Source organism: Gopherus evgoodei, unplaced genomic scaffold (genome assembly GCF_007399415.2).
Source record: "Gopherus evgoodei ecotype Sinaloan lineage unplaced genomic scaffold, rGopEvg1_v1.p scaffold_340_arrow_ctg1, whole genome shotgun sequence".
Lineage (NCBI taxonomy): Eukaryota > Metazoa > Chordata > Testudines > Testudinidae > Gopherus > Gopherus evgoodei.
Window position 1 is genome coordinate 1 of NW_022060006.1, and position 25,353 is coordinate 25,353.

Here is a 25,353-nt window from a genome sequence, read left to right on the forward strand (position 1 = left end):
GGAAGGAGGAAAATGGGGGAAGCTGGATGTGAGCTAGGGGGAAGGAGTAGTGTGGAGTTGACCCCGTGGACAAGGGGAAGATGTGGGGGACCATGGGAAAGAGGGGGATCTGGGGCAGCGGAGAGTAGGTGGACATGGGAGCGGAATCGGGGGTCCTTGGGGAAGGAGGGAATAGCCAGGACTCGGCTCCCCCCGTGTCGATGGCCGTGTTCACCTTTCCCCCGTAGAGGGCGCTGCATCTCCGCGCCACCAAGACCTTCCGGGACCCGCAGGACACGGTGCGCCGGACGGGGGAGGAGTGGCTGGTGACGCTGGCGCAGAGCGAGGCCTACATCCCCGATGTCTACGAGGAGGTGGTGGGCATTGTGGACATCACCACACTGAGCAGCCGCCAGTACTGCGTGGTGTGCGACCCCGTGGGGCCTGACGGCAAGCCCCAGCTGGGCCAGGAGAAGGTGATCAAGGTATAGCAGCCATGTGTGTACCTGACAATATGGTACTGGTGTAAACTCGGGGCACGGTTACTGTAGGGAATACGGTAGCACTTGTAGTACTGTGTGTATGTGCAGGTGCTGCGTCTGGGTAGCTCCTGGGGCACATTTATTCCACTAAATGTGGTAGTGCTGTGGGGCATGTGTATTCCAGTCAGCACAGCAGCACTTTAGATTGAAGGGTCACTTATATTCTAGTAAATATGGTACAACTGTCTCATGAGGAATATTTATGCTAGTGCATATTATGTTGGGGGACGCTCGTGTCAGTAACTACGGTAATGATGTGTCTCCTGTTGGGTGCATTTACACCCTTATATATGGTAACTATCTTGTAGGGGCATGTTTAGCCTAGTATGAAAGGCAGGGTCCCAGCGCGGCGCCCGCAGGCACCATGGCCACCAGAAGAGCAGCCGCCAAGAAGTGCCACCACTGAAATCCTGCCCAAGTTCGGCGGCTGCGTGTCCGGTTGTCCAACGCCCGCCCTGCGGAAAAGGTTGGGGACCACTGACGCTGGGGAACCAAATATTGTTTGCAGAGTCCTGTGGCGCCTTAGAGACTAACAGGTCTTGGAGCGCATCGGAGGCACGAAAGTTCCTTCTCCAAGACGTCTGTTAGTCTCTAAGGTGCCATGGGACCCTGTGCCGCTTTTCCAGATCCAGACTAACACGGCTGCCCCGCTGAGACCTGACAAATAGCATTTGTACATGTTTATTCTAACATATACAGTAGTGTTGTTTATCTGACATAACTACAGGACCTCGATGTATAGCTGTGGGGCACATTTATGCTAGTAATTATGGTAATAATGTGCCTCTATGGGATGTCATAGTTACCCTACTAATTACCTCTTTCTTGTAGCCTCCTGTATCCGAGTAAGTACGGTAACCGAATGGGGCCCAGAATGGCTGCGTCTACCGTAATTATTAGAAGTAAAGGTTTCAAGGTTTCAGAGTAGCCCCCAGTGGCAGTTGCCCCAAGGGGTCAGTCGGGGCCGTTAGCAGGCAGAGAAAAGAAACTCTTCGGGGTGGGAACGGGATTGGCCCGTCTGCAGCAGCTGGCAGGAAGTTGAGGCAGGCGAGGGGGGACGGGGAGGTGGTTGTACTTGGCGTAAGGGCCCATCGCTCCCAGGCTGCGGCCAGTTCCCCAGGCGCTGGCTGCAGGTTTGTGGTTTCGCTCTGGGAGGCTGCGGTGGCTCCTGCTGGCTTGTCTGTTTATTCCTGGCCGCAGAGACTCTCCGGTTTGCCAGTGTCTAAGGTGCTGCCAGAATGTTCAGCAGAAGTACAGAGAGGGCTGGGATAGACCAGCTACTGTATATACCAGATTATAGCTGCAGTTATAGATGGAGGGGGAATGTCTGTTGCCAGGTCCTAGGAGCAGCTACAGCTGGGGTGGGGGGAGGGCACCGTATTACCCAGAGTATAGGAGCAGATGGTTACTGTATTTCCACTTTAAAGGTAATGGTTGACACGGCCATTGTGGAAGGAGGCTTACCGTATTTCCTAGACTACACAAGGGATTACTGTATTTTCTAGGCTATATGTAGAATAATAGAAAAAGAAGCTCCTCATCTTGGAGTCGGGTTGTCTAACCGTATTTTTCAGACTATCTGGGCAGGTGTTGCCTTCTTTCTTCACAATAAGTGGGAAAAGGAATAAAATATTCACTGAGGCATGGCATTGCCATGTTTTCTACTTTATATGCACAGTAAATATTACCATATTACCTAGACTATATGCCCACACACCAGCCCCATATTTCTTGGGTACTGTGGATTCTCACGGAGCCCCCCCCATCCCCATTCATTGCTCCAGGGGGAGAAGTCATTCTTCCTTCAGCCAGGGGAGTCTCTGAAGGAGGGGATCCAGGACATCTACATCCTCTCGGAGGATGAAGGGCTGCTGTTGCGGGCACTGAGCAAGCTGGAGGACTCGAATGAGGTGAGGAGAGCCCAGGGCTGGACTGGCAGGGGCTGGGGGTCAGGAGTGAGGGGAACCTGCAGAGCTGGGGGGGCAGGGGCTGCGGGTCGGGAGTGAGGGGCACTGGCAGAGCTGGGGGGCCTAGGGCTGGGCTAGCAGGGGCTGCGGGTCGGCAGTGAGGGGCACCGGCAGAGCTGGGGGGGCAGGGCTGGGCTGGCAGGGGCTGTAGGTCGGGAGTGAGGGGCACCGGCAGAGCTGGGGGGGGCAGGGCTGGGCTGGCAGGGGCTGCGGGTCGGGAGTGAGGGGCACTGGCAGAGCTGGGATGGGGGCAGGGCTGGGCTGGCAGGGGGCTGCGGGTCGGGAGTGAGGAGCACTGGGATCCCTGGCACCCACAGGACGGCGGTGAACTGCAGCGGAAGCCGGGCGATCGCTGGCTCATCCGGGGGCCCCTGGAGTACGTGCCGCCGGCAGAGGTGGAGGTGCTGGAGCGGCGCCGTGCCACCCCCCTGGGTGAGAACGAGGGGATCTATGTGCGGGACATCAAGACAGGCAAGGTGAGCGGGGCCCCATATCCCTGCCTCCCAGCCTGCCCCTGTGTCCCATATCCCTGGCCCCCACTGACCCCCAAATACCCCAATCCCTGCCCCCGTGTCCCGTATCCCTGGCCTCCACTGCCCCCAAGTACCCCATAACCCTGCCCCCCCATTGACTCCCCCCATCCCCAGGTGCGGGCGGTGATCGGTCACACCTACATGCTGACGGAGGACGAGGAGCTCTGGGAGAAGGATCTGCCCCCCAAGGTGGAGGCTCTGCTGTCCTCAGGCTGGGACCCCGTGGCTGACCGCTCTGGGGCCCCCCCCAGGGGAGGCGAGGGGCCTCCCCGTGACAAGACATGGGTGGTGAGTTACCGGGTGCCCCACAATGCGGCTGTGCAGGTGTATGACTATCGGGAGCGGCAGGCCAGGTGAGCGGGGGCAGGGACTGGATGCAGCTCATGGCTGAGGGGGGTCCTGGAGCTCCCTCCCCCAGCATGTGGGGCTCACGTTCCCCTCCCCCGCAGGGTGGTGCTGGGCCCAGAGCTGATTCTGCTGGGCCCGGACGAGCAGTTCACGGTGCTCAGCTTGTCGGGGGGGCGGCCCAAGACTCCCCACAGCCGCCGCTCGCTCTGCCTGCTGCTGGGCCCCGACTTCTGCACCGATATCGTCACCATCGAGACGGCCGACCACGCCCGGCTGCAGCTCCAGCTGGCCTACAACTGGTGAGGGGCTGGGGGGCAGCAGGGAGGTGTCACAGGCCCTGTCGGGCGCTGGCCCGAGCTTGGGCTCTCCAGGCTGACCCCAGCACCGGCCCTTCAGTGCCCTCTGCCCAGGCGGAATGTGGGGGTTGCAGGGAGGGGGACCGGGGAGGCCTGGTCCCCAACCCCTCAACTGCCCTGTCCCCCCCCAGGCACTTCGAGGTGCCGTCGCCCCCCGACCCCCCAGCACTCTCCCGGCTCTTCAGCGTCCCGGACTTCGTTGGAGATGCCTGCAAAGCGCTGGCCTCCCGCATCCGCGGGGCTGTGGCCTCCGTCAGCTTCGACGACTTCCACAAGGTATAGGGGGCCCCCATGCACCCCCTGCCAGCCTCCCTGCATGCTCCCAGTGCCCCCCACGCCTTCCCTAGCCCCCAGGCCTGCCTCCTCCCGGCACAGCCCTGGGCGCCCATGCCCCGAACTCCCTGGGGTGCAACCTGGAACTGGGCCCCTGTCCGCCACTTCCCCATGGGTCTGCAGTTCCTGAGATGGTTCCTGCCAGGCTGGCTGCGGGTGAATGTGGGGATTCTGGGGTGCTCCCCCCAGTGCCCCACGATCCGCCCCGTCCCCAGAACTCGAACCGGATCATCTGCTCAGCCGTGTTCGGCTTCGACGCGGAGCTGCAGGTGCGCAGCTGCCTGCGCTTCCCCCAGAACGGGCTGGTGGTGAGCAGTGTGGACATCCAGAGCGTGGAGCCGGTGGACCAGCGCACGCGGGACGCGCTGCAGAGGAGTGTCCAGCTGGCCATCGAGATCACCACCAACTCCCAGGAGGCGGCTGCCAGGTACGGGCTCCCCAGGGGCTGGCTCCTGCCCCAGACCTGCCCCCCAGCCCCCCTCACCCCAGCCCGTCTCCCCCAGGCACGAGGCTGAGCGGCTGGAACAGGAGGCCCAGGGGCGGCTGGAGCGGCAGAAAATCCTAGACCAGGCGGAGGCCGAGCGGGCCCGGAAGGAGCTGCTGGAGCTGGAGGCTCTGAGGTTGGGGGAACCGGGGGAGGGGATGGGGGGGTCGGAGGAAGGAAGTCCAGCTGCCAGGGGAGGGAGCTGGTGGGATCGGGGTGGCGGGGGCAGGATCAGGGTGTCGCGGGGGGCTCAGTGGCAATTGACAGGATCAGGGGGAAGTCTGTGGCTGGGGGCAGGGGCAGGGTGTCGGGGGGGGTCAGTGGCTGGGGTTGGGGGGAAGTCGGTGGTTGGGGGTGGGATTGGGGGAGTCCGGAGACAGGATAGGGGCATTGGGGAGAGTCCAGGGGCAGGATCGGTGGAGAAGTGGCCATTGGGAGGCTTTGGGTGGCCCAGGGCGGGGCCGGGGGCAGGATCAGGGGGAGTCTGTGGCCAGGGGAGGGATTGGGGGGAGTCCAGTGTTGAGATTGGGGCATTGGGGAATTCCAGGGGTGGGATTGGGCTGGGGTGGGGCGGGGCAGGGGGGTTGGTGGCCAGGGGCAGGATAGGGGAGATTCGAAGGGCGGGATTGGGGAGAGTCCAGGAGCAGGATTGGGGGATCAGTGGCTGGACGGCTCCGGGAGACCTGGGGGGCGTACGGGGTCTGTGACCCCATCTGGCCCCGCCCCCAGCGCGGCAGTGGAAAGTGCCGGCGCGGCACGAGCCGAGGCCCAATCCAAGGCGGAGGCGGCGCGGATCGCGGGCGAGGCGGCTGTGGAACAGGCCAAGCTGAAGGCGGAGGCAGCCGCCATTGAGACGGTGAGTAGATGGGGCTGGTGGGGGACCCTGGGGAGGGGGCGTGGCCCAGGGGAGTGGGGGGGACCCTGGGGAGGGGCGTGGGACAGGGCAGTGGGGGGGGCTCTGGGGAGGGGCGTGGCCCGGTAGGAAGGCCCCCGGGGGAGCAGTGGAGCTGCCCCCCTAATCCCGCCCCCCTGCGGCACAGGAGTCGGAGCTGGCACGGCTGGGCCAGGCGCGGGAGCAGGAGCTGCGCTTCGCCCGGGCGCAGGGCGAGCAGGAGGCGGCGCGGGCGCAGCTCTTGGCCGAGGTGGAGGTGCAGAAGTTCCAGCGGGTGACGGAAGCCATCGGGCCCGAGACCCTGCGGGACATTGCGCTGGCTGGGCCGGAGCTGCAGGTGGGCAGGGGCGGGGCTTAGAGCATGTGGGGGCGGGGCTTGCTGTAGGGATGGTGTTGGCAGGGCGGGGCTTAGAGCATGTGGGGGCGGGGCTTGCTGTAGGGATGGTGTTGGCAGGGCGGGGCTTAGAGCATGTGGGGGACAGGGAGGGTGGGGCTTGTTGGAGGGATGGAGTGGGTGGGGGAGAGGCCGGAGAGGTCTGGGGGTGGGGCCCGGGGGGGTGGGGGAGGGGCTGGGGTGGCTCCCACTCAGTCACTCACTCACCACCTTCCCGCTCCCCCCAGGTGAAGCTGCTGAAGGGCCTGGGCCTCCAGTCGGCCCTCATCACGGATGGCTCCTCCCCCATCAACCTCTTCTCCACGGCGGGGGGGCTGCTGGGCATCCTGCCCAGGCCCCCTCCAGGGCCCCATGCCTGAGGGCCCTGCCCCCCACTGGGCCTTACACTCTGCAATAAAGATGGCAGCCGACGTGGTGCGGCGTGGCTCACTGGGGCGGGCTCAGACCTCGGCGGGCACTGTGATGTCATACTCCCCCCGAATGGCTCCCCAGGCCAGCCCCCTGGCACCAGCCCCTCCTGCTGGACCCCGCCCAGAATGGCTCCCTGGGCCAGCCCCCCAGCACCAGCCCCCGTCATCCCGTGGCGCAGCCCCCTTAGTGAGCACCAAAGAAGGTGGAAGTTAACCCGTCCTGCAGGGGAGCAGTAGAGTCCTGGCCTTGATGTACCAGAGCGTCTCCCCTGGGAGCCCAGCCAGAGACAGCGCCCCCCAGTCCTACCCCACCCCAGACTACCTCCCCCCGCTCCCGACCCACAGAACCTGCCCCCCCAGCTCTGCCGGTGCCCCCTGCTCCTGACCCACAGCCCCTGCCCCCCCCCCCGCTCCACCGGTGACCCCCTTCTCCCAACCTGCACTATCCTGCCCCTGCACCTCCTAGCTCTGCCCCAGCAGTGGTTCAGGAGGGGCTATGGGGGTCACACTCAGCCCCATGGCAGAGGCTTGGGGGGAGGGTTTGCTCCCTCTCTGTCCCCCACATTGGTCTTTTTGCTCCCCAGCAGATCCCCTCCCCCAACTCCTGCACCACACCCTGCTTGGATCCGTCCTGCTGCCCCTGCTCTTCTTCCTCTACCAGATCTTCAGCACGATGTAGGTGGCTCCCCCGGACGCCTGGGTCCCCTTCCCGGGCCTCCCCCCACTCCTCCAGAGCACTGCAGGGCCCTAGCCCGGATACCTGGGTCCCCTTCCCGGGGCTCCCCCCACTCCCGTGGAGCACTGCAGTGACCCCTCCTTGTTCTCTCTTAGGGGCTGTGGGACGTCGGGATTCAGCTGTGCCCCCCAATAAGATGCATCATCATGGCATCCCAATGCCTGGTACCATGGGGGGGTGCAGTTAACAGTCACCCGCAGGTGCTGGATGGGGGGGGAATAATCACCCAGAGGTGCTGGCTGGGGGGTGGTTTGGGAGCAATAATCACCCAGAGGTGCTGGCTGGGGGGTGGTTTGGGAGCAATAATCACCCAGAGGTGCTGGCCAGGGGGTGGTTAGGGGCAATAATCACCCAGAGGCGCTGGCCAGGGGGCAGTTTGGAGGCAATAATCCCCGAGGTGCTGGCTGGCGGTTTGGAGACAATAATCACCCAGAGGCGCTGGCTGGGGGGCGGTTTGGGGGCAATAATCACCCAGAGGCGCTGGCTGGGGGGCGGTTTGGGGGCAATAATCACCCAGAGGCGCTGGCTAGGGGGCGGTTTGGGGGCAATAATCACCCAGAGGCGCTGGCTGGGGGGCTGTTTGGAGGGGACGGTTTGGGGGCAATAATTGCCCAGAGGTGCTGGCTAGGGGGCAGTTTGGAGGGGGCGGTTTGGGGGCAATAATCGCCCAGAGGTGCTGGCTGGGGGGTGGTTTGGAGGCAATAGTCACCCAGAGGCGCTGGTTGGGGGGCGGTTTGGGGGCAGTAATCACCCAGAGGCGCTGGCTGGGGGGCAGTTTGGAGGGGGCAGTTTGAGGGCAATAATCGCCCAGAGGCGCTGGCTGGGGGGCGGTTTGCAGGGTGGTTTGGAGGCAATAGTCACCCAGAGGCGCTGGCTGGGGGGCGGTTTGGGGGCAATAATCACCCAGAGGCGCTGGCTGGGGGGGCGGTTTGGAGGCAATAATCACCCAGAGGTGCTGGCTGGGGGGCGGTTTGGAGGGGGCGGTTTGGGGGCAATAATCACCCAGAGGCGGCGGCGCTGGCATTAGATGAAGTCTCCTTTAATCCTTTGCAGCCCCCAGGTTATAACCCCCCCCATTTATATCCTGCCCCAGTGAGGGGTTGGGGGCGGGGTCAGTTCTCCACCCGCTGCCTGGTTATTGCTACAGTGGGGGGCAGCGTGGGGGGTCCCCAAGTCCACCCAAACCCTGTCGGCTGGTGGAGTCTGCCTCCCCCCCCATCCTCTGGGCAGCCCCTGAGATTCCCAGGGGTCCCCCAATCTCCAGGCCAAGCCCCTGCCTCCCAGCACAATCACCCCCCAATTTGCACCTCATCCCCCATGACTGGGGGGTGTCTGAGCCGAGCACTGCCCAGAGGGGTCACCCTGGGCGGTACTGGGGGCCCCACTCCCTCCTGCTGCAGCCCCTGGAGAATTCCCGGGGGCTCCCCAATAAATAAATAAAAAGATTGAAGCTGCGGCTGTGGGCGCGGGCAGGGGGTGTCAGATCACCCTGTGCCCACCACGGGGGAAGGGGTGAGGCCAGTGCCTTGTCGCTCTGCCCCTCATGCAGTGCTCACCCCTCCCAGCTGTGCCCGTTGCACCAGGCAGGCGGGAGGGTCTCAGGCCAGCGAGCCCCCCCCCCCACCAGCCGCCCTTGGTGCAGAGCAGGGAGGCTTGGAGGTTTCCGTCCAGTGCCTGCCCCTGGGGCAGTGCCCATGGCACCGGGGGGGGGTGTCTCAGTCCAATGCCTGCCCCCGGGGCCATGCCCGTTGCACAGGGTGGGGGCTCAGTCCAGCATCCGCCCCCCAGGGCTGTGCCTGTCGGCAGGGCAGGGGCTCACTCCGGTGCCTGCTCCAGGGGCAGTGCCCATGGCACGGGGGGTCTCAGTCCAGTGCCTGACCCAGGGGCAGTGCCCATGGCACAGGGGGGTCTCAGTCCAGTGCCTGCCCCAGGGCAGTGCCCATGGCACAGGGGGGTCTCAGTCCAGTGCCTGCCCCGGGGCAGTGCCCATGGCACGGGGGGTCTCAGTCCAGTGCCTGACCCAGGGGCAGTGCCCATGGCACGGGGGGTCTCAGTCCAGTGCCTGCCCCGGGGCAGTGCCCATGGCACGGGGAGTCTCAGTCCAGTGCCTGACCCAGGGGCAGTGCCCATGGCACGGGGAGTCTCAGTCCAGTGCCTGTCCCGGGGCAGTGCCCATGGCACGGGGAGTCTCAGTCCAGTGCCTGACCCAGGGGCAGTGCCCATGGCACGGGGGGGGTCTCAGTCCAGTGCCTGTCCCGGGGCAGTGCCCATGGCACGGGGGGGGTCTCAGTCCAGCGCCCGCCCCCCCCGGGCCGTGCCCGTCGGCAGGGCAGGGGCTCAGTCCAGTGCCCGCCCCCCGGGGCCGTGCCCATTGCGCAGGGCGGCAGCGGTGGTGTCCTTGGGCCGGGCCCGGCGGAAGAGGCGGGCGGCCCCACGGCAGATGAGGCCGAACCAGTAGAGCTGGGGGGCCAGGAGCAGGGCGGCGCCCAGGTTGCAGGCGGGCGGCAAGGCGAGGGGCACGCGGTGCAGGGGCAGCCCGGCGTGGCGCCCGTAGGCCCAATACATGTAGGGGAAGAGCAGGATGCGGCAGCAGAAGAAGGTCACCAGCATGAGGAGCCCGTTCACCTTGTGCAGCAGGGTGTGCTGCCGCTTGTACTGCGGGAGACAGAGCAGTGAGGGACCCAGGCGTCCGGGCACCCCGCCCCTCCCCCGGCCGGCAACGGAACCCAGACGTCCGGGTTCCCCTGCCCCCAGCTGGGAACGGAACCCAGATGTCCGGGCAGCCCTGCCTTGGAACAGAACCCAGGTGTCCGGGTTCCCCTGCCCCCAGCCGGGAACGGAACCCAGACGTCCGGGTTCCCCTGCCCCCAGCCGGGAACGGAACCCAGGCGTCCAGGCAGCCCTGCCTGGGAACGGAACCCAGGCATCCGGGCACCCCCAGCCAGGAACGGAACCCAGGCGTCTGGGCGCCCCCTGCCTCCAGTCGGGAACGGAACCCAGACGTCCGGGTTCCCCTGCCCCCAGCCGGGAACGGAACCCAGGTGTCCAGGCAGCCCTGCCTGGGAACGGAACCCAGGCATCCGGGCACCCCCGGCCAGGAACGGAACCCAGGCGTCTGGGCGCCCCCTGCCCCCAGCCGGGAACGGAACCCAGGCAGCCGGGCACCCCCGGCCAGGAACGGAACCCAGGCGTCTGGGCGCCCCCTGCCTCCAGTCGGGAACGGAACCCAGACGTCCGGGTTCCCCTGCCCCCAGCCGGGAACGGAACCCAGGTGTCCAGGCAGCCCTGCCTGGGAACGGAACCCAGGCATCCGGGCACCCCCGGCCAGGAACGGAACCCAGGCGTCTGGGCGCCCCCTGCCCCCAGCCGGGAACGGAACCCAGGCGTCCAGGCAGCCCTGCCTGGGAACGGAAAAGACGGTTACTCACCTTTGTAACTGTTGTTCTTCAAGATGTGTTGTTCATATCCATTCCAGTTAGGTGTGTGCGCCGCGCGTGCAGATTCGTCGGAAAACTTTTACCCTAGCAACTCAGTGGGCTGGCAGGTCGCCCCCTAGAGTGGCGCCATTATGGCGCTTGATATATACCCCTGCCGACCCACCCGCTCCTCAGTTCCTTCTTGCCGGCTACTCCGACAGTGGGGAAGGAGGGCGGGTGTGGAATGGATGTGAGCAACACATCTCGAAGAACAACAGTTACAAAGGTGAGTAACCGTCTTTTCTTCTTCGAGTGATTGCTCATATCCATTCCAGTTAGGTGAATCCCAAGCCATACCTAGGTGGTGGGGTCGGAGTGAAATGTGGCAGAATGAAAACTGCCGAGCCAGAGGCTACAGCATCTCTTGACTGTTGAACCAGGGCATACTGCGAAGCAAAGGTAAGGACCGAGGACCAATGGAGCTGCGTGACAGAGCTCGTGGGTAGGAACACGAGCCAGCAAGGCGGCAGATGAAGCCCGAGTCCTGGTAGAATGCACGGTGATGTGGCTTGGGGAAATATGAGCCAAATCATAACAAGTGCGGATGTACGCCATCACCCAAGATGAGATCCTCTGAGAGGAAAACAAGCAAGCCCTCCCTTTGGCCCGCTACCGTGACAGAGCTGGGGCACCTTACGACATGGTTCTGTCAGCGCAATATAAATGCGAGCACTCCACAGATATCCAAGGAGTGCAATGGTTGTGCCCATTGCGTTGAGCTGTGGGTAACATGAAAGGCCGAAACCACCTTAGGGAGGAAAGCCGGGTGCAGTCATAACTGCACCTTGTCTTTGTGAAACCTAGTGTACAGCGGAACCCCCGTAAGAGCTCTGAGCTCGGAGACCCGTCTGGCCGATGTAACAGCTACGAGGAAAGTTGTCGTCCAAGACAGGTATAGCAGAGGGCCAGTCGTGAACGGCTCGACTGGGGGAGACATAAGTCTGGTTAAAACTAGGTTGAGGTCCCAGGCCGGGGCTGGGCGGCGCACCCGAGGGTGCAAGCGCTCCAAGCCCTTGAGGGACCTCGAACCCATAGAGCGTGAGAACACGGAACATCCACCTTAGCCTGGCTGGAAGGTAGAGATGGCTGCTGAGTGTATCCTCAGCGATGATACCGCCAGGTCCTGCCGCTGAAGGCCAGAGGCAGGCCAAATAGAGGGGATCGAGACATCAGCAGGAGCAAGATCGAGCGTATTGCAGCTGTAGAAGAAACGCTTCCACCTGGCCCAGTACGTTGACCAGGTGGAAGGCTTCCTGTCACCCCGGCTCAGTTACGCAGCAGCCACACCGTGAGGCGAAGAGGCTGCAGGTCTGAGTGACGAAGCCTGTCGTTGCCCTGAGTGATGAGGTCTGGGTGGGGTGGCAGGGTAATTGGGTTGGTTATTGACAGGCCGAGCAACGTGGTATATCAGTGCTGCCTGGACCACTCTGGAGTGATCATGATGATGCGCGCTCTGCCCCTGCGGAGTTTGAGCAGGACCTAATGAACCAGTGGGAACAGTGGGAAGGCATAATGGAGTTGGCCTTTCCACGGCATCAGGAATGCGTCCAAGATCGATCCCGAGGAGAGACCTTGGAAGGAGCAGAACATCTGGCATTTTCTGCTCTCGCGGTGAGCGAACAGGTCTATGTGAGGAAACATCTCCACTTCTGGAAAGCAGAACGCCTCACATGGGGCAGAGTGATCACTTGTAAGACAGTAAAGACCTGCTGAGTCAAAGTGCCAGACCTTCCGAACGCCTGGGAGAAAGGACGTCACCAGCTCCATCGAGTGGGCCATGCAAAAGTCCCGGAAATGGATGGCCTCCTGACAAAAGGGGGGAGGACCATGTCCCTCCCTGGATAATTATGAAGCACACGGCCGTTGTGTTGGCTGTAAACACCGAGATACAACGGCCTCGCAGCTGCCGCTGGAACCCCTGGCACGCCAGGCGGACTACTCTCATTTTTGGGGCATTGATGTGGAATGCCAGCTCCCGAGAAGACCAAAGGCCTTAAGCTCGGAGGTGACCATGAGCACTCGAGCAGAGAGATGACGTGTCCGTCGTCAGGGGCAGTGAGGGCTGGGGCAGATGAAACCGCATCCCTACCCACACCAGGGAGGGAGTTAGCCACCACTCTAGGGAGCCTAAGGTGCTCGAGGGAACGGTGACTACCATGACCATTGGCTCCCTGTCCGGGTGGTACGCCGAGGTGAGCCGGACTTGGAGAGGACGGAGGCGGAGCTTGGCATGTTTGGTTACAAACTTGCGGGCAACCATGGACCCAGGAGACTGAGATAAGTACGAGCCGAGGTCGTTGGGAAAGCCTGCAGACCTCAGATGATTGTTGCTATCGCCTAAAACCGCAGTTGTGATAAGCAGGCTCCGGCTAGGTAGGAGACCAGGATAGCCCCTAGGAAGCCCAACCTCTGCGTGGGAACCAGAGTGGATTGCTCCATAGTAATCATCAGGCCTTGACCTGTGAATAAGACCGTGACGATGCCCACGCGCTGAGTGGTTTGTGTCTCAGAGTCTCCTCGGATAAGCGAATCGTCCAGATACGGAAAAACGCATATCCGACATCAGCGAAGGTAGGCGGCGACTATGGCCGTAAACCAGAAGTACTGACAGTTGGCTAGAAAGCGGAGGTATCTCCTGTGCGGAGGGAAGATGGCGTTGCGAAAGTACGTGTCCTTCATATCCAGGGCGGCACAGTAGCCCCCAGGAGGCAAGGATGGAATAATGGTTCCCAGGGATACCATGCAGAACTTCAACCTTATCCTAAACCGGTTGAGTCCGTGCAGGACCAGGAAGGTCTGAGACCTGCGTTCGAGTGGGGGACTAGGGCATAACGGGAGTAAAACCCCTTGCCCCTTTCGTCCACTGAAGGGGGACAGGGCTGGAACAAATTAGAGGTGGTACCTATGCTCCACCGTGCGCAGGACCCAGCGATCTGAAATTAACTGGGGCCACGCCAGGAGAAAGCGGGATTGGGATCCTGGCCTGTGACTGGTACACCGCCCTCAGGCGCACCTTGGAAGGTTCGTCTTTGGTCCCAGTGGTAATTGCGAGGGACCTTGACCTTGGCTCTTTAGGGGTCCTGACGTTCGTCTGCGACCACCTTGGCCTCGCCGTTTGCCAAAGTCCTGTCTCTGGCTAGGCACAGAGTATGGCGGCTGGGGACAGAAAGGCCTGCTGAGAGAGCGCATTAGGACCCTATTGTCCATCAGGCTTCGCAGCCTGGGGCTGTCTTTGCCGCGAAGAGGCCTTTACCAACAAAGGGTAAATCCTGAATGGCATACTGCAGCTCTGGCTGGAGGTTTGAAACCTGAAGCCATGAGATGCACCTCATGGCGACACCAAAGGCCAGAGTCCTGGCTGCTGAGTCTGCTGTCCAATGAGGCCTGGAGGGACGCTCTGGGTACCTTTTTTTCCCCCGTCCTCCAAGACGGCAGTGAACTCCTGGCGGGAGTTTTGAGAGAGAAACTCCATAAACTAAACTACCTTCACCCAGGTGCTATAATTATCGCAGCTAAGCAAGGCTTGTTGCTTTGCTACCCAGAGCTGCAGGGCCTCTGCAGAGTACACCTGGCGGCCAAGCAGGTTCATTCGCCAAGCCTCTTTCGGTTTCAGGGCTGGCGCCCGCTGGCCATCATATCAGAATCGTGGTCCTGAGCATAAGATCTGTGCATGTGGGATGACACGGATGCGTGTCCAGATGGCCATGGAGGTACTAAAAGAAGGCACAGGCAGAGTCTCTGACTCTATCGGACCTTGCCCAACTCGGCACCGGGGACCGGCACTGGGAGGTGTACCGGTATTGGAACGAGATCCAGACCCGCAACCAGAACGGTGCCGGGAGGTCGACCGAAATCTCGAGGCTCGGGGAGAGGCTACAGGAGTCAAGGTACCTGTCGCGGTGCCGGGAGTCGGAACGGTGCCGATAGCGGGTCGGCGAATGGGATACCGACCGGTGCAGCGAGTGCGACCAGTACCGATGAGGAAAACAGCACCGGGACTGCAAGTGGTGTCGGGCGTGCCGACAGGACCTGGAGTGTCTGCGGGACCGTGATCATGAACGGTGCCGCTCTGCTGTGCTGACAGAGGACGGTCACATGAAGAGACTGTATTACCCGCACCGGCGGTGCCGGGGTCAGGCAGCATCGACTCTGTCATGGCAATGAGATCCCTCGCCGTTGGTAATGTCTCCGGCGTGGAGGGAACAGCAGGCTCAACCACAGTGCATACTGGGGAGCTGTCAGGCACCGGATTCGATGGCCCTCGTGGGACCGGGATCAACGGTACCGAGGTCGTCAGAGCTTCGGTAGGTGTCGGTGCCGGGCGATCCGAGTTAGATGAGCTGTCTGGCTGCGGTGCCGTCGGCACGGAAGCAGCAGGAGCAATAAGCTCAACTACTGCACGTGCCGGGGAGCCGTCAGGCACCGGATTCAACGGCCCTTGTGGGACTGGAATCGACGGTGCCGACGTTGTCGGTGCCTCAGAGGTGTCGGTGCCGGGCAATCCGACTTAGACGAGCTCTCTGGCTGCGGTGCTGTTTGGCACGGTAGCAGCAGGAGCAGTAGCTCAACCACGGCGCGTGCCGGGGAGCCGTCAGGCACCGGATTCTACGGCCCTTGTGGGACCGGGATTGACGGTGCCGACGTCGTCGGTGCCGCAGCAGGTGTCGGTGCCGGGCGATCCGACTTAGATGAGCTCTCTGGCTGCGGTGCCGCTGGCACGGAAGCAGCAGGAGCAGTAGCTCAACCACGGCGCATGCCGGAGAGCCGTCAGGCACCGGATTCTATGGCCCTTGTGGGACCGGGATCGACGGTGCCGACGTCGTCGGTGCCTCAGCAGGTGTCGGTGCCGGGCGATCCGACTTAGATGAGCTCTCTGGCTGCGGTGCCGCTGGCACGGAAGCAGCAGGAGCAGTAGCTCAACCACGGCGCATGCCGGAGAGCCGTCAGGCACCGGATTCTATGGCCCTTGTGGGACCGGGATCGACGGTGACGACGTCGTCGGTGCCTCAGCAGGTGTCGGTGCCGGGCGATCCGACTTAGACGAGCTCTCTGGCTGCGGTGCAGTTGGCACGGAAGCAGCAGGAGCAGTAAGCTCTACCACGGCGCGTGCCGGGGAGCTGTCAGGCACCGGATTCAATGGCCCTGGGGGACTGGAATCGACGGTGCCGATGTCATCGGTGCCTCTGCAGGTGTCGGTGCCGGGCAATCCGACTTAGACGAGCTCTCTGGCTGCGATGCAGGTGGCATGGAAGCAGCAGGAGCAGGGGGCTCAACCACGGCGCGCGCCGGGGAGCCGTCAGGCACCAGGAGGAATCGTAGGCTTTCTCGACCTCAGAGGAAGGGAGCGGTGCTGAGTCGACTTCAGTGCCGGCGACGGCCGGTGACGAAAGGCCTTGGCAGTACCGGCGGGGTCCGGTGCCGAGGAGGCGCTTCTGCCAGCCGCTTGATCATCGCTCGGCGCCAAAGGTGGAGGGGTAAGTGAAAGTCCCGCTCCTTTTTGTTCTCGGCTTAAAAGCCTTGCAAATGGGGCACTTAGCTGTCAAGTGTGATTCCCTGAGGCACTTCAAACAGGAGTCGTGTGGATCTCCCTTCGGCATCGGCTTCTGGCAGGCTGAGCCCATGTTAAAACCCGGTGAGCCGTGCATGGGCTCCGGCACCGGGTTCATGGAAGGGGCTACTTCCTGAACCCCGCTAACAATTACTAAACTAACTATGTTAGCAAAGAAAAAACGTATAACTATACAAATATATATATAAAAGGATTATAACTGCGTAACTATATACGAGAACTACGAGTAGCTAGCGAAGTGGAGGTCAGCTAAGCCGCGCTCCACTGTTCCAACGACCGACACGGCGGTAAGAAGGAACTGAGGAGCGGGTGGGCCGGCAGGGGTATATATCAAGCGCCATGATGGCGCCACTCTAGGGGGCGACCTGCCGGCCCACTGAGTTGCTAGGGTAAAAGTTTTCCGACGAATGTGCACGCGCGGCGCACACACCTAACTGGAATGGATATGAGCAATCACTCGAAGAAGAACCCAGGCATCCGGGCACCCCCGGCCAGGAACGGAACCCAGGCGTCCGGGTTCCCCTGCCCCCAGCCGGGAACAGAACCCAGGCATCCGGGCACCCCCGGCCAGGAACGAAACCCAGGCATCTGGGCGCCCCCTGCCCCCAGCTGGGAACGGAACCCAGATGTCCGGGCACCCCTGCCCCCGGCTGGGAACGGAACCCAGACATCCAGGCAGCCCTGCCTGGGAACGGAACCCAGGCGTCCGGGCACCCCCGGCCAGGAACGGAACCCAGGCGTCTGGGTGCCCCCTTCCCCCAGCTGAGAACGGAACCTAGATGTCCGGGCACCCCTGCCTTGGAACGGAACCCAGGCATCCGGGCGCCCCCTGCCCCCAGCTGGGAACGGAACCCAGGCGTCCAGGCAGCCCTGCCTAGGAACGGAACCCAGGCGTCCGGGCACCCCCGGCCAGGAACGGAACCCAGGCGTCTGGGCACCCCCTGCCCCCAGCCGGGAACGGAACCCAGGCGTCCAGCCTCCCCGCCCCCCCGGCGGGTACTCACCAGGATGAGCACCTTGCCCAGGCAGACGAAGGGGGTGCTCAGCTCGGCCATCAGCATGCAGCCCAGGAAGAAATCGCCCTTCCCCTGGCGCCACAGCTGGGGAGAAAGGGGGGGTGACAGGAAGCGCGTGGGCACTTACCCCCCCAACCCCCCACTTCCATCCTGCGGCTCGGTCCACCCCTTCCCTCTGCACACACCCCCATGGGGATCGGGGGGCCCCACTCACCATGGAGACCGGGAAGCACACCAGCACCATGCAGAGGTGGTGCAGCTCCCTGCGGGGATCGGGGGGCCCCACTCACCACGGAGACGGGGAAGCACACCAGCACCATGCAGAGGTGGTGCAGCTCCCTGCGGGGATCGGGGGGCCCTGCGGGGATCAGGGGGCCCCACTCACCATGGAGACTGGGAAGCACACCAGCACCATGCAGAGGTGGTGCAGCTCCCTGCGGGGATCGGAGGGCCCCACTCACCACGGAGACGGGGAAGCACACCAGCACCATGCAGAGGTGGTGCAGCTCCCTGCGGGGATCAGGGGCCCTGCGGGGATCAGGGGGCCCCACTCACCATGGAGACCAGGAAGCACACCAGCACCATGCAGAGGTGGTGCAGCTCCCTGCGGGGATCGGGGGGCCCTGCGGGGATTGGGGGGCCCCACTCACCACAGAGACGGGGAAGCACACCAGCACCATGCAGAGGTGGTGCAGCTCCCTGCGGGGATTGGGGGGCCCCACTCACCACAGAGACGGGGAAGCACACCAGCACCATGCAGAGGTGGTGCAGCTCCCTGCGGGGATCGGGGGGCCCCACTCACCACGGAGACGGGGAAGCACACCAGCACCATGCAGAGGTGGTGCAGCTCCCTGCGGGGATCGGGGGGCCCCACTCACCACGGAGACGGGGAAGCACACCAGCACCATGCAGAGGTGGTGCAGTACCATGAGGAACTCCTTGTGCAGGAAGGCGCAGGTGACGGTGCGTAGCGAGCGGGGCCCTGCGCCCTCGTGCCCCTTCACCCGGTACTTGTGCCAGTGGCACAGGAACATGGCGTAGATGTCGTAGATGAAGTAGGGCACCGCGAACTGCGTGTAGGCGCTTGTCAGCCAATGCCTGGGGGCAGACGGGGGTTAGAGCTGCCACCCAGGGCAGGGGGCGCTGCTGGGGCACCAGGGGAGAGGGGTGGCACACAGGGCAGGGGGAGATATGGGAGATATGGGGTTGTCAGGGCAGAGGGGTGGCACACAGGGCAGGGGGAGATATGGGAGATATGGGGTTGTCAGGGCAGAGGGGTGGCACACAGGGCAGGGGGACATATGGGGGCACCAGAGGAGAGGGGTGGCACGCAGGGAAAGGGGAGATATGGGAGGCTGCTGGGGATACCAGGGGAGAGTGGTGGCAAACAGGGCAGGGGGAGATATGGGGTTGCCAGGGGAGAGGGGTGGCACACAGGGCAGGGAGAGATATGGGGGGCTGCTGGGGTGCCAGGGGAGAGGGGTGGCACATAGGGCAAGGGGAGATATGGGAGGCTGCTGGGGGTACCAGGAGTGAGTGGTGGCGCACACAGGGCAGGGGGAGAAATGGGGGCGCCAGGGGAGAGGGGTGGCATGCAAGGCAAGGGGAGATATGGGGCCCTGCTGGGGGTGCCAGGGGAGAGGGGTGGCACGCAGGGCAGGGGGAGATATGAGGGGCTGCTGGGGGCGCCAGAGGAGAGGGGTGGCACGCAGGGCAAGGGGAGATATGGGGGGCTGCTGGGGGCACCAGGGGAGAGGGGTGGCACACAGGGCAGGGGGAGATATGGGCCCCTGCTGGAGGCACCAGGGGAGAGGGGTGGCATACAGGGCAGGGGGAGATATGGGGGGCTGCTGGGGGCGCCAGGGGATAGGGGTGGCACACAGGGCAGGGGGAGATATGGGCCCCTGCTGGAGGCGCCAGGGGATAGGGGTGGCACACAGGGCAGGGGGAGATATGGGGCCCTGCATGGGGTGCCAGGGAAGAAGCTGGGTGTAGGGCTGGGCTGCGCTGGGGGGCTCAGGCTGGCGAGTGCGAGGCAGTGGGGGAGGGGTGCGTGGTGGCAGCGTGGCCTGGTGGCGGGAGACTGGGAGAATCGATGGAGTATTGACGAACAGCTGCTGCAAGGTCAGAGGGGACGCAGCCTCCCCCCCGGCGCCTCCCCTCGGCCCCCGAGCCCGGTGCCTCTCCCCCTGGAGCCCGGCGCCCCCCCCCGAGCCCGGTGCCTCTCCCCCTGGAGCCCGGCGCCCCCCTCCCTCCGAGCCCGGTGCCTCTCCCCCTGGAGCCCGGCGCCCCCCTCCCTCCGAGCCCGGTGCCTCTCCCCCTGGAGCCCGGCGCCCCCCCCCTCCGAGCCCGGTGCCTCTCCCCCTGGAGTCTGGCGCCTCCCCCCGGACCCCGAGCCCGGTGCCTCTCCCCGGACCCCGAGCCCAGTGCCTCTCCCCCTGGAGCCCGGCGCCCCCCCCGAGCCCGGTGCCTCTCCCCCTGGAGCCCGGCGCCCCCCCCGAGCCCGGTGCCTCTCCCCCTGGAGCCCGGCGCTCCCCCCCGAGCCCGGTGCCTCTCCCCCTGGAGCCCGGCGCCCCCCTCCCTCCGAGCCCGGTGCCTCTCCCCCTGGAGCCCGGCCCCCCCCCCCCCCCCCTCCGAGCCCGGTGCCTCTCCCCCTGGAGTCTGGCGCCTCCCCCCGGACCCCGAACCCGGTGCCTCTCCCCCTGGAGCCCGGCGCCCCCCTCCCTCCGAGCCCGGTGCCTCTCCCCCTGGAGCCCGGCCCCCCCCCCCCCCCTCCGAGCCCGGTGCCTCTCCCCCTGGAGCCCGGCGCCCCCCCTCGAGCCCGGTGCCTCTCCCCGGACCCCGAGCCCAGTGCCTCTCCCCTGGAGCCCGGCGCCCCCCCCGAGCCCGGTGCCTCTCCCCCTGGAGTCTGGCGCCTCCCCCCGGACCCCGATCCCGGTGCCTCTCCCCCTGGAGCCCGGCGCCCCCCTCCCTCCGAGCCCGGTGCCTCTCCCCCTGGAGCCCGGCGCCCCCCCCGAGCCCGGTGCCTCTCCCCCTGGAGCCCGGCGCCCCCCTCCCTCCGAGCCCGGTGCCTCTCCCCCTGGAGCCCGGCGCCCCCCCCCCCCTCCGAGCCCGGTGCCTCTCCCCCTGGAGCCCGGCGCCCCCCCCCGAACCCGGTGCCTCTCCCCCTGGAGCCCGGCGCCCCCCCCCGAGCCCGGCGCCCCCCCCCCCCTCCGAGCCCGGTGCCTCTCCCCCTGGAGCCCGGCGCCTCCCCCCGGACCCCGAACCCGGTGCCTCTCCCCCTGGAGCCCGGCGCCCCCCCCACCCCGAACCCGGTGCCTCTCCCCCTGGAGCCCGGCGCCTCCCCCCGGACCCCGAACCCGGTGCCTCTCCCCCTGGAGCCCGGCGCCCCCCCCACCCTCCGAGCCCGGTGCCTCTCCCCCTGGAGCCCGGCGCCCCCCCCCCCCCCCCCGAGCCCGGCGCCCCCCCCCGGACCCCGAGCCCAGTGCCTCTCCCCCTGGAGCCCGGCGCCTCCCCCCGGACCCCGAGCCCAGTGCCTCTCCCCCTGGAGCCCGGCGCCCCCCCCCCGAGCCCGGTGCCTCTCCCCGGACCCCGAGCCCAGTGCCTCTCCCCCTGGAGCCCGGCGCCCCCCCCCGAGCCCGGTGCCTCTCCCCCTGGAGCCCGGCGCCCCCCCCCCCCGAGCCCGGTGCCTCTCCCCCTGGAGTCTGGCGCCTCCTCCCCCGGACCCCGAGCCCGGTGCCTCTCCCCCTGGAGCCCGGCGCCTCTCCCCCTGGAGTCCGGCGCCTCCTCCCCCGGACCCCGAGCCCGGTGCCTCTCCCCCTGGAGCCCGGCGCCCCCCCCCCCGAGCCCGGTGCCTCTCCCCCTGGAGTCCGGCGCCTCCTCCCCCGGACCCCGAACCCGGTGCCTCTCCCCTGGAGCCCGGCGCCTCCCCCCCCCGGACCCTGAGCCCGGTGCCTCTCCCCCTGGAGCCCGGCGGCCCCCCCCCGAGCCCGGTGCCTCTCCCCCTGGAGCCCGGCACCTCCTCCCCTGGACCCCAAGCCTAGTGCCTCTCCCTCTGGAGCCCGGCGCCCCCCCCCCGGACCCTGAGCCCGGTGCCTCTCCCCCTGGAGCCCGGCGCCCCCCCCCCGAGCCCGGTGCCTCTCCCCCTGGAGCCCGGCACCTCCTCCCCTGGACCCCAAGCCTAGTGCCTCTCCCTCTGGAGCCCGGCGCCCCCCCCCCGGACCCTGAGCCCGGTGCCTCTCCCCCTGGAGCCCGGCGCCCCCCCCCAGACCCCGAGCCCAGTGCCTCTCCCCCTGGAGCCAGGCGCCCCCCCCAGACCCCGAGCCCAGTGCCTCTCCCCCTGGAGCGCGAGCTTGGCGCCTCCCCCCGCAACCATGACCCACAGTGAGGACACCCCCCAGCTCAGCCGGTGCCCCTCACTCCCGACCCGCAGCCCCTGAACCCTTTGTCCCACGGCCACATCCTGGGCTCCGGCACGGGGCCTAATCGGCTCCCACTGGGCAGAGGCCTCTCCTCTCTCAGCACAATTTGGCAGCAGGACTGCGGGGGGGGGCAGGTGGAGGGGCCGGGTGTGCAAGGAGGGACAAAGCCCAGGGCTGGGCTGGCAGGGGCTGCAGGTCTGGAGTGAAGGGCACCAGCAGGGCTGGGGGGCCCAGGGCTGGGTGGGCAGGGGCTGCGGGTTGGGAGTGAGGGGCACCGGCAGAGCTGGGGGGCAGGGCTGGGCTGGCAGGGGCTGCGAGTCGGGAGTGAGGGGCACCGGCAGAGCTGGGGGGGCAGGGCTGGGCTGGCGGGGGCTGCAGGTCAGGAGTGAGGGGCACCGGCAGAGCTGGGGGGGCAGGGCTGGGCTAGCAGGGGCTGCGGGTCGGGAGTGAGCGGCACCGGCAGAGCTGGGGGGGCAGGGCTGGGCTGGCAGGGGCTGCGGGTCAGGAGTGAGGGGCACCGGCAGAGCTGGGGGTGGGCAGGGCTGGGCTAGCAGGGGCTGCAGGTCGGGAGTGAGGGGCACCGGCAGGGCTGGGCTAGCAGGGGCTGTGGGTCAGGAGTGAGGAGCAGCAGCAGAGCTGGGGGGGGGCAGGGCTGGGCTGGCAGGGGCTGTGGGTCAGGAGTGAGGGGCACCAGCAGAGCTGGGGGGGCAGGGCTGGGCTGGCAGGGGCTGCAGGTCGGGAGTGAGGGGCACCGGCAGAGCTGGGGGGGGCAGGACTGGGCTAGCAGGGGCTACGGGTCGGGAGTGAGGGGCACCGGCAGAGCTGGGGGGGGCAGGGGTGGGCTGGCAGGGGCTGCAGGTCGGGAGTGAGGGGCACTGGCAGAGCTGGGGGGGGCAGGACTGGGCTGGCAGGGGCTGCAGGTCGGGAGTGAGGGGCACCGGCAGAGCTCGGTGGGGGGCAGGACTGGGCTAGCAGGGGCTGTGGGTGGGGAGTGAGGGGCACCGGCAGAGCTGGGGGCAGTGGCCCAGGGCTGGACCAACAGGGACCCATCTAGTCCCTGGCCCAATGAGGCAGAGGGGGAAGGGTGTGGGTAAGATTTCCCATGATTCTTTCTTCTCACCTCTTCCCCTCCCAGAGCCAGGAGAACCCAGGAGTCCTGGCTCCCAGCCCCTGCCCCCTCCCCGGGCCAGGAGAACCCAGGAGTCCTGGCTCCCAGCCCCTGCCCCCTCCCCGGGCCAGGAGAAAAGACGGTTACTCACCTCTGTAACTGTTGTTCTTTGAGATGTGTTGCTCATATCCATTCCAGGTAGGTGTGCGCGCCGCGCGTTCACGTTCGTCAGAAGATTTTTACCCTAGTAACTCCGGTGGGTCGGCAGGTTGCCCCCTGGAGTGGCGCCGCTATAGCGCCTGATATGTACCCCTGCCAGCCCATCCGCTCCTCAGTTCCTTCTTGCCGGCTACTCCGACAGTGGGGAAGGAGGGCGGGTGTGGAATGGATATGAGCAACACATCTCGAAGAACAACAGTTACAAAGGTGAGTAACCGTCTTTTCTTCTTCGAGTGATTGCTCATATCCATTCCAGTTAGGTGATTCCCAAGCCTTACCTAGGTGGTGGGGTCGGAGAGAGATGTCGCAGAGTGCAACACGGCGGAGCCGAAGGCTGCGTCCTCCCTAGATTCCTGGACCAGGGCATAATGGGAAGCGAAGGTGTGGACAGAAGACCAGGTTGCTACCCGGCATATTTCCTGAACGGGCATGTGAGCCAGAAAAGCAGCCGATGAGGCTTGAGCCCTGGTGGAGTGCGCAGTCACGTGGCCCGGGGGGGCGTGCGCCAGTTAATAACAGGGGCGGATGCAGGACGTTACCCATGAGGAAATCCTCTGGGAGGAGACGGGTAACCCTTTGACACGTTCCGCCACCGCAACAAAGATTTGGGGGGTTTTGCGGAATGGCTTAGTTCGTTCTGTGTAAAGGGCGAGCGCTCTACGGATGTCCAGCGAGTGTAGCTGCTGCTCCCTGCGAGACGAATGGGGTTTTGGGAAGAAGACAGGTAGGAAGATCTCCTGGTTAACATGGAAACCCGATACCACCTTGGGGAGGAAGGCTGGGTGTGGTCTCAGCTGCACCTTGTCTCTATGGAACACGGTATACGGGGGATCTGCCATGAGGGCTCGAAGCTCCGAGACCCTTCTCGCTGACGTGATGGCCACCAGGAAAGCGGTTTTCCATGAGAGGTAGAGAAGGGAGCAAGTCGCTAAAGGTTCAAATGGAGGGGACATGAGCCGGGTCAGAACCAGGTTACGGTCCTAGGTAGGGGCAGGGGGGCGAACCTGGGGGTAGAGACGCTCCAAGCCCTTAAGGAATCTAGTCACCATGGGGTGAGAGAACACTGAGTGGCCATCCCCGCCTGGGTGAAAGGTGGAGATGGCTGCCAGGGGAACCCGGAGAGATGAAATCACCAGGCCCTGTTGCTTGAGAGACCATATGTAGTCCAAGATCTGAGCAATGGCGACCTCGGTGGGAACGAAACTCCGTTCCGCACACCAGCAGGTGAAGCGTTTCCATTTGGCCGAATACGTCGCTCTGGTGGAAGGCTTCCTGCTGCCCAGGAGCACCTGCCACACTGGGGTAGAGCAACGGAGCTCAGACCGGGTCAGCCACTCAGGAGCCACGCCGTGAGGTGGAGCGATTGGAGGTCCGGGTGACGGAGCTTGCCGTGGTTCTGAGTGATCAGGTCCACATGAAGGGGCAGCGGGACAGGGTCGGCTATGGAAAGGTCCAGCAGCATGGAGTACCAGTGCTGCCGAGGCCACGCTGGAGCTATCATGATCAAGCGGGCCCTGTCCCTGCGCACCTTCAATAGGACCTTTTGGACGAGCAGAAATGGTGGAAAGGCATATAGCAGGTGCATCGTCCATGGAACAAGGAAGGCGTCCGCCACTGAACCCAGTGAGAGGCCTTGGAAGGAGCAGAACATCTGGCATTTCCTGTTCCCGCGGGATGCGAAGAGGTCCATTGGGGGAAACCCCCACCTCCGGAAGAGCGAAAGAGCAATATCCGGGCGAAGGGACCTGCTGAGATGATCCGCCAGCGTGTTCCGCACCCCCGGGAGAAAGGCCGCGATGAGGTGAATGGAATGGGCTATACAGAAGTCCCAAAGTCGTAAGGTCTCTTGACACATGGGGGAGGATCTCGTGCCGCCCTGCTTGTTTATATAATACATGGTCGTCGTGTTGTCGGTGAGCACGGAGACACAACGGCCCTGCAGATGGTGATGGAACGCTTGACAAGCAAGGCGGACTGCTCTCAACTCCCGGACATTGATGTGGAGGGCTAGTTTGCGAGGTGACCACAGGCCTTGTGTTTGCAGGAGCCCGAGGTGAGCCCCCCAACCCAGGGAGGAGGCGTCTGTTGTCAGGGACACCGAGGGTTGGGGTGGATGGAACGGGAGCCTCGCACACACCACGGCAGGGTCCAGCCACCACTGAAGGGAGTCCAAGACGCCTTGCGGAATTGTGACAATCATGTCAATTGGATCTCTGGCCGGACGGTATTGGGCGTTGATCCAGGACTGGAGGGGTCTTAGGCGGAGCCTTGCATAGTTTGTTACAAACGTGCAGGCTGCCATGTGGCCCAGGAGGGTAAGGCAGGTGCGCTCCGAGTTAGGGGCGCTGCTTGCAGTCTCCGTATGATGGCTGCCAAAGTTTGGAACCGTGAGGGAGGCAGAGAGGCTGTGGCAAGGGTGGAGTCCAGGGTGGCGCCGATAAACTCTATCCGCTGTGTGGGGATTAGCGTTGATTTCTCCACATTGATCAGTAGGTCTAGGCTTACGAACAGGTTCGTGACCATGCGGATGTGCCTGAGGACTTGCGCCTCAGAAGTTCCCCGGATAAGCC

The 25,353-nt window shown here is 65.0% G+C and overlaps 2 protein-coding genes across 2 annotated transcripts; one reads left to right on the forward strand and one right to left on the reverse strand.

The window, feature by feature from the left end:
• Positions 1-227: 227 nt before the first annotated feature.
• Positions 228-6,239, forward strand: MVP (major vault protein; the record flags this gene model as incomplete). Its single annotated transcript, XM_030544307.1, has 11 exons — positions 228-464; positions 2,306-2,431; positions 2,806-2,964; positions 3,136-3,374; positions 3,471-3,668; positions 3,857-4,001; positions 4,274-4,485; positions 4,562-4,678; positions 5,272-5,398; positions 5,583-5,771; positions 6,056-6,239. Coding segments are annotated over 11 exons (1,881 nt in total), but the record flags the coding sequence as incomplete, so codon positions are not given.
• A 1,758-nt stretch (positions 6,240-7,997) lies between these two features.
• Positions 7,998-18,133, reverse strand: TLCD3B (TLC domain containing 3B; the record flags this gene model as incomplete). The annotated part of the gene is made up of 3 exons (XM_030544308.1): positions 7,998-9,629; positions 17,024-17,119; positions 17,914-18,133. Coding segments are annotated over 3 exons (634 nt in total), but the record flags the coding sequence as incomplete, so codon positions are not given.
• Positions 18,134-25,353: the final 7,220 nt, after the last annotated feature.